General features: G+C 37.4%; 1 protein-coding gene across 2 annotated transcripts; it reads left to right on the top strand.

The window, feature by feature from the left end:
* Window positions 1-931: 931 nt before the first annotated feature.
* On the top strand, window positions 932-6092 carry LOC108670323 (acyl-coenzyme A diphosphatase FITM2). Of its 2 annotated transcripts, none has more exons than XM_018157789.2 (4): window positions 932-1097; window positions 3779-3922; window positions 5089-5241; window positions 5446-6092. In XM_018157789.2, the coding sequence occupies exons 1-4, from the start codon at window positions 1020-1022 to the stop codon at window positions 6049-6051; spliced, it is 981 nt and encodes a 326-aa protein (XP_018013278.1). In that variant the 5' UTR covers window positions 932-1019; the 3' UTR covers window positions 6052-6092. The 2 variants fall into 2 exon arrangements, with proteins under 2 accessions (XP_018013278.1, XP_047736728.1); XM_047880772.1 differs by lacking the exon at window positions 932-1097 and adding an exon at window positions 3233-3490.
* The last annotated feature ends 2351 nt before the right edge of the window (window positions 6093-8443 follow it).

The raw sequence follows: 8443 nt of genomic DNA, 5'->3' as shown, positions 1-8443 counted from the left end.
AAATAATACTTTCAAAATATAATTCACAGTAATTCCAAAAGCTTCATATGCAGTAATTGAAAACAGTTTTATTTAGCAGCAAAAAAAACTTTCATCTGGGCTTAAGCAGTTATTTGCGGGTAACTTATCAACGCAAACTCTTAGCAAAAAGTAGAGAGGTTACTGTAGGTACACTAACCCAGTGAAACTGTCGACCGGCGGTAGAGCGCATGGACCAATAGCTGACAGTCTTAGCGGGAAACCCGCTATGGGCCCATGACCCGCAATTGTCCCGTTGCCCCATGTTACCATACTCTGAACTTTAACCACTGGGCCACCCTGCCCAGACTCCGTGAAGACTATACTGGATGGAGCAGTGTATGCTAGCTTGCGATGCCTATGGCTCTAAGCAATTCGAGTGCAATTAAGTCTCTAATCTGCTCAGTAGCATGCTTGCGCAAGGGAAGAATATGAAGTGATGACGGTATTGGTCAATGCTGACCTCCTTCCTCACCTACAAACTGGAAACAACAACAATGCTGACCTCTAACATCAGTAACATGCAACCATGTAAGCCGACATTGAAGCAGGCAATTTCGACTAGCACAGTTGTTAATTAGAAAACACAAATGACCACTAACAATCGACATTGTTCTGTCAATGTTAGCAGTTACATATCAACTAGTACAGTACATGAACGGCTTGAACGTTACCTAATAATTTTACCCATTTTTCTTCGACAATTAAGAAATGAGAATTCGTAACGATACAATATATTCACCTTGTTTCCAAATATGAAGCGAAAAGTACCTGTAATGCAAAAATAATAGACCTTCCTTTAGTTGAGACCTAAACAAATCTACTGTTTCGACAATTCTGCTGAGACGGATTATGCGACTAGCCTCGATTTTGGAAATTGGTTTCTCTGATACTTGAGAGTCGGCGACAAGCATCTCACCGGCTCACCGGGTGCGGCTGCGGGTTGATACTTGATATCTACCGAACACGTACAGTACCTAGTCTGGCAAGCTGAGAGTAAGATGAGCATGATCAGAATATTTGATCTCAATTGGACCCAGTGTATCCCCACGATGGTCTGCACCAACCGGAAACTGAGAGTAAATATGCCGGATTCATTTATCTTGTTGCTTTACCTTTTACAGGGTTACTAGAATAGTTTATTTGAATCGTTGAGCGACTTGAGCCTTAGGGTAATAACTTGAGAAGTTATTATCCTCAATATGTATGACAATACATATTGGACAATAATATGAATTATAAATATAGCTCTTACTCTTAGGAAGTTAGGTTATTAGTGAGTGTATTATTATAATTCATTGTCAATCAGACAATCACCTTGCAAAGTTGCATGCAGTGATACAGATGCATGATAAATTCTAAGGTTTCAATCCAGGTACCTATTCATGAAAATGGTCTGTGTAATTTTGACATTATACTGCAGTCAAATCCATGACCATGACACTTCAGTTTTGTTACCTGGGCCCTAATTTGATTACCCTACCAACTGGGAAAATTAATCAGAAGGCAGAAGCCAGTAAAGCCACCTGGGCCCTGGCCCACCAATGAATGAGACAAACATGCCCAGCATCTAGTCTGGAAAAGTCCTATTTTTGTCTGAAATATCGCGGCTCTAATATCATATAATTTCAGTAGGTACTAGGTATGAAATCTTGCGGCTCGAATGTCATAAATTTTTGTTTGATTAAAAAATCGCGGTTTGCACTTCGCAAACATGTCATTTCATACAATTTTCAACTTCCGCAATCCGCATTGCTTTACCGTTTCCGCCAAAAATATCTTGCAGAAAATGGCTGGCAAATCCATAAAACCACGGCTCAAAAAATTCAGTCGCGGCTCGCCAAGTAGATATATTCCATACTAGCCCAGCATAAGCCCAAATTAGCCCATGATTGTTTATTGGACCATTTCAAATTTTCAGCAATTCCTATGAGGCTATGGGCCATGGCTGGATAATAAAGGCTCTCCCTGGCTGGACTAGTGACTCCTATGATTTTTCCAGCAAAAATTAGAAAAACATATTTTTCATATAAAATTTTCTTAAATACTAATGTAAAATGATTTTCTTTTACAGGTTTCCTCTTACCTGTGATAATGTGATTCCTGGAAAATTCTCCCCAATATATCAGACTAGAATTTAGAAATTTCAAATTAGAGCAAAATTTGTGAAAATTAATTTATGAAAAATGATAACAAAATATTAGGCAAACTTTTCTGAACATAGTAAGGAAGATTTATCTTTTTAGTAATAAATTTTTAAAAATTTCTCCTGAAAATATTTTCAGTATATATATATCCATAAAATTAATTAGACCAAGGGAGTAGATGTAGAATTAGACCAATATTATTGTCTGAAAGCAGGGTCATTTCTCATTTTCTGTCTGAGTTTCAGGTGTTTTTTTTTTTTGGAAAAATCGGGCAGAAGCCACGAGCCCACAACTACTACAAGCCAGTTGAAGGCTTGAAGTCACCTGTTATAGGATTAGAATAAAATCATTCAGGATCCTACTTATTAATGAAATGTTGTGGCTTGCCAGTGACAAATTTTTGTATATATCTGTAATGTTATAGGCTAATTGTGTACTTTTCTTCATAATTAGGTAAGAAGATAATTCATCTAGCCAGAGTCATGCAGCCCTGAAAAGACAAAAATGCATAGTCATTTCGTCAACTTCACCCATTTGTATGGCTCTTGCCAGATTTTTTTCTTAATGAATAAGAAAACCATTCATTCTCTGTGTGATTTTTGAAAAATTACCCATGCAGTACTTTTTACCATCATTTATGTAAAATTCTACCTCCCAAGAATCTAGATTGAGGTGGCTTCTGCCCAATTTTCTAGTTTGGTTTAACACATTGAGTGCGGCTATGTAATATTCAATGCGTATTTCTTACTGGTGGTACAACTCAATGGTGGCTCCTGTCGCAATTAATGTGTTTACTGTTTAGAATTGATCAAGAAAATAAAGTGGATAAATGTTGAATGTATTATATAAACCAACATTTATTTAATTCAATATTGTTTAAAATCAAACATTGCTGATACTTAGCTGCCATATAAGTCACCGCAGTGCTCATATTTCTGGCCTTTAAGCTTTTAGGTATTTGATTTTCCACACTTGCTTAAGTGATTAGATAAAACACAGAAGTACCGTACTGATGACAAGCAAAGAAATTTTTTGCAAAAACTATTTAGAATATACAGAGGAAAATATTTCTTAAATTTGTTTATATGAGAATATTAACATATTCTAGGAATATTAGTGTTGAACCATTGTAAGAATATAAATCATGAGAACATCAGTGTGGCAAAAAATCTAGTTGTTAAATTAATAACTTTCACCCTCTGTCACACATCAGTAGCAATACCTCATAGCATTCACTGCTCTTAACTTGCTTCTTGTCATTAAAAACAATTGAATACATGTCAGAACAACAATTTGTTGAGCTCAACACTACATCAACTACAAAGGTACTAGAAAGTCAAGAATCCAGGCTCTGATTACCTTTCTGTTAACACTGCCCAAATATTCATACCTGAATTGTGGTCGTTTTAATATGCTAATTGCTATATTATCAATGATGTGTATCCCAATAAGTGTACTGAATTACACTAAACTTAGTATCCAAATGCTATCAGGAAATCTGCTCTCAAATTCAAACCCTCTTTCTGGTAATGACAGAAGTTATTATTTGATCATGTTCATAACATTTACTACTATATTTTAAAACCGATGTTAACAAGTTCTTACTCACTCAGATATTTCGACACTACATGCTGGTGCCATGGTATGCTCGAGCTGGTGCAACAATTCTTGTGGTTGCTGTTCTGTCTTTCCTTCAAGGCGCTGATGAAATCAAACATGTTGATGCTCTCACCTCTAAGGACAGCATTCTTAATCAGGTAATATGATTTCTGGTTTCACATGCAGTAGATATATTTATTTTGAATAATACTAGAAAATACATATTTTAATTATTTTGATCAACATACAATGCAAAACAATTTGCTTCATCATTAGAATTTGTCTCTGAAATCATTAGAATTGGTTTCTGCCAAACTGTTTGTCAAAAATTCAATTATGTTATGATTTGGGACTTTTTTCCAACAATAAAAATATTAAAAGAAATTTCTCTACCTAAAGGCAGGTATGTCTTATATCATTACTATTATTTTGAAATTCTATTCTCTATTTATTTTTCAAAAGATTGTATTATGTACCTATAGGTATAAATAGTATAAGTACCAAGAATTTAAAAGCAAAGAAAACAGCCAAAAAATTCACCATTTCTTAAGAATGAAAATGTTTTGGAGTCCAGCTCCATCATTCTTAAGAAATGGGAAATTTTTTGGCTGTTTTCTTTGCTTATAAATTCTTGATAAACTCACAATTTTAGCAATCAAGGGATTTTATATGTAGAAGTACCACGTTTGCTTGTGTGAAAATATTGTGTACACTTTAAGATTGATTTCTGACTAATTTAGTTTATTCTGCTCACTAATTTTCATGTTTTGAAATAGTCTCAATCATACTCCAATATATATTTATACTACCGGTACGGTACATATGAATGTTGCACATACAGTATATAGGAAGATGCATCTTAGCTAGACTTGGATCTGATCCTATCAAATCAATATCACAGTTGCTCAATAAATTATTCTTAGTCTATATTTTTTCAAATTTTTTCATTGTGCAATTACTATATTTTAAACTCAATCCTTGTTTGATCTTCGAGTTGCAACTTGAGTCATTGATGTTTTGATTAATTAAAACTGCTGAGTAATATTGATTGACCTTTATCATAGCCTTACTAAACACGTAGCCTACTAAAGCCTCAAGTTATCCACTCATTTATAAATATTGGTCATCTGGACTTTTCCATGTGCATCCTATGTCGATTATATAAGCCTAATGTTGTGTGATACCTGATAAATATCTTTAAGATGTTCTTGAAGTCTTCCATCTGTGCCAATGTATCCTGTAATTGATCTGTATTTCCCTGTGCAAATCGATTTGCCTGTTTTGCAGCAATTTGCAGGGAGTTGTATTTATTTATGCTTTGCAGGTTTTTGTTAAGATGGGCTGGGCATGGACTCTGTTGGCTTTCTTGGTGCTGACTTTGTCTCTGCTGCCGCTCTCTCCTCAGCCACTGAATGCGAGCATCAAGATGGCTTTGCGAGCCCTACTGCTAACGATCATTTTCTATACCTGGTGTGCTGTGAGTTTCTCAGCACATTGAATTGCTTTCAAGATTAGGAAATATTTGGGTTGAAAATACTGTGAACTGCTGAGAAAGGAAAATCTCATGTAAAACATCTCCCCACAATTTTACTTTATTTAATTTCTATAAGTTTTAGTTAATCAAACCATAATTAATCAGCTGATGTTTTTTTGTTATATTTTAATTTGAACGTTGTTTCAGGTGATTTTTCCCAGCATTGAGCACTACACGGGTATGTGTCTCTCGAATAACGTGGTTGTATCGCGACACGATAAGAAGAAATGCCTCAAGAGCGGCCACAAATTTGACTCCTTCGACATCTCCGGTCACGCATTCCTGATGGTGTATTGCGTCCTCACGATCATGCAAGAGGCCCAGACCATGAGGCGTTATATGGCGCTAGGCCAAGGCATTGGCAAACTAAATGAAAACCCAGATGCTGGAAACGCCAATGTGCAAGGAAACTCGACCATGACCAAAGAAAATGCACAAAACTTGCTTGCAAGCGACCAACCCAAGTCATCTGAAGATATTAATAAGGTAGCAAGTTCGCCAGTTCAGGAAAATCTTGAGGCGTTACCGGACAGTGAGGTTATCAAGTTCCAAGCTACATACATGAGGCTTTGGCCAATTGTTTCTATAGCATACGTGGGAGTTTGTGTCCTGTGCGTAATGTGGGACATAGTTCTTGTCATCACTACTATTTATTATCATACTCTCTCTGAAAAATTGTTGGGGATCTCAATTGCTGCGAGCTCATTCGCTTTCTTATACAAATACCTCTTCATAAAATTGAACTTATTGTAATAGTAGAAAGTATTTGTTATTAATATTGTTCATTTTGTTTCAGACATTATTGATATTTTATTTTATGTAATTTAAAAGAGTTGGTTAAAAAGAGATGTATTTAACTTGATCACCTCGACAGTTGCCAGTTTATGTTCGTTTCCTGCCAATTATAAGTATCCTTGATTCTTGATGATACTGTATCCTATCATAACATCTCTGCATTTCATTGTTGAACTGGGCAAACTGGCTGATTTATCTTAAACAGTCTACGTTTTGGTTACGCTATTGAGACGATTCATGTCACATTTAATGAGTGGCTATATCTAAAATTCTGCTAATATCCAAAGAACTTCCCTTCGTTGCTTCTACTTTTATTTAATGGCTTGTCCATCTTCGATTTTTAGAGGCTTTCTTAGCCGCATCCGTGGAAGGTGCGGTACCGTAGTCTAGTCTCAAACTTGAAACGCAACTCAAAGCTGTCTTTCTTTCTTTGCATTGAATTCATCTTCATTTTTCTTCTTTCAACAGAAGTTTAATTTAGTAAGGCTATGCTATCGTTCAAAGTTCAGTTGCAGTTTAAAAAGATTACTCTGATCATGCGGTGTGTCTGACGTAGGGCATCGTTCGTCATCACCCCTGAAATATTTGTTGTTCAAGGGCATTGTTAAAATAAATTCAACTTTACGGACAGATCTTTTTTGTGCTCCTTGGCTCGCAGTGCATCTTTGTGCGTCTCGTTTTGTGATATTCGTTTCTGTTTTTGTTCTTTTGCCCAAGCTTCAAGCTTTTTTACAAGCTCCACCTCTCTTGAGATGCTGACGCAGCTTATTTCTTGCAGGCTTCAACGCGCTGCTGCCTCTAGACCTTCCGCCACTTGTTGCGCGTGAATAATCTTTGATGTGATGGAATCTCTGCTGATCGAGGCTTTCTGTCCTGTTTGTGCCGATCTAGGCATTCTGGCACGTTTGTTCCGATCGAGGCATTCAGCTCTGTTTGTGCCGATCTAGGCATTCTGGCACGTTTGTTCCGATCGAGGCATTCAGCTCTGTTTGTGCCGATCTAGGCATTCTGGCACGTTTGTTCCGATCGAGGCATTCAGCTCTGTTTGTGCCAATCTAGGCATTATGGCCCGTTTGTTCCGATCGAGGCATTCAGCTCTGTTTGTGCCAATCTAGGCATTATGGCCCGTTTGTTCCGATCGAGGCATTCAGCTCTGTTTGTGCCAATCTAGGCATTATGGCCCGTTTGTTCCGATCGAGGCATTCAGCTCTGTTTGTGCCAATCTAGGCATTATGGCCCGTTTGTTCCGATCGAGGCATTCAGCTCTGTTTGTGCCAATCTAGGCATTATGGCCCGTTTGTTCCGATCGAGTCACTCTGGCCTGTTTGTGCCCATCGAGTCACTCTTGCCTGTTTGTGCCAATCGAGTCACTCTTGCCTGTTTGTGCCAGTCGAGGCGTTATGGCCTGTTTGTGCCAATCGAGTCACTCTGGCCTGTTTGTGCCAATCGAGTCACTCTTGCCTGTTTGTGCCAATCGAGTCACTCTTGCCTGTTTGTGCCAGTCGAGGCGCTATGGCCTGTTTGTGCCAATCGAGTCACTCTGGCCTGTTTGTGCCAATCGAGTCACTCTTGCCTGTTTGTGCCAATCGAGGCGCTATGGCCTGTTTGTGCCAGTCGAGGCGCTATGGCCTGTTTGTGATGAGTGATTTTTTGAATTTCTGTGCGATTACTCTTCTTGTGAACCTGGTGTCGGCTCGACTAACTCTGGGCTAGTTATGTAATAATGGTCTCTACTAAAAGTGAATTATTTTACTTTATTTACTACTTGGTATACGTTTCTACGTTTAATTTTTAATTCATAGTAAAGTGTAACCCTTAGTTTGACACATTCTAGAATGGGTTACACTGGGACTTCCCGATGGCTTATAAGATGATATTATATCTTTCTTAAAAAGGTACTGCGTGCCACTATGTAAGGTTGTAGAGTAATGCTTTCCCTCCATAGCGGCTATTATGTATGCAGTTGATGTATATACCACCACAAAGAAATTGTGCCTTACTGAACTTCCGATCGGAAGCAGTGTTTGGAAAATTGTAAATGAATCTATATAAGTTAAGATTGAAAGTGTTGGAAATAAAATATTATTTGTAGGTGTTTGTGTATAAATTACTTGCAGCTTTAATAATGTGTTGGTATTGTAAATTTGTAATATCTTCTAATTCGTGATTTCGTAGCTTTTAAGGTCATGATTTTTTGTGGCTTGCGTAGTAATGTGGCACATTTACTTACTTCATCCGCGGTGAAATATTTTTTTCTCAGGGCATGACTGCAGCTTGCGGTGTCAGCTATGATTACCGCTGATTTTTAATGTGATTTTTTTTGTCACATTTTAGTTACTTTCGACTAAGT

The sequence above is a fragment of the Hyalella azteca genome, unplaced genomic scaffold, assembly GCF_000764305.2.
Source record: "Hyalella azteca isolate HAZT.00-mixed unplaced genomic scaffold, Hazt_2.0.2 contig6181, whole genome shotgun sequence".
In the NCBI taxonomy this organism is placed as follows: Eukaryota; Metazoa; Arthropoda; class Malacostraca; order Amphipoda; family Hyalellidae; genus Hyalella; species Hyalella azteca.
Note: the sequence above shows the minus strand (reverse complement) of the source record. Positions and strands in the feature narration are given on the sequence as shown.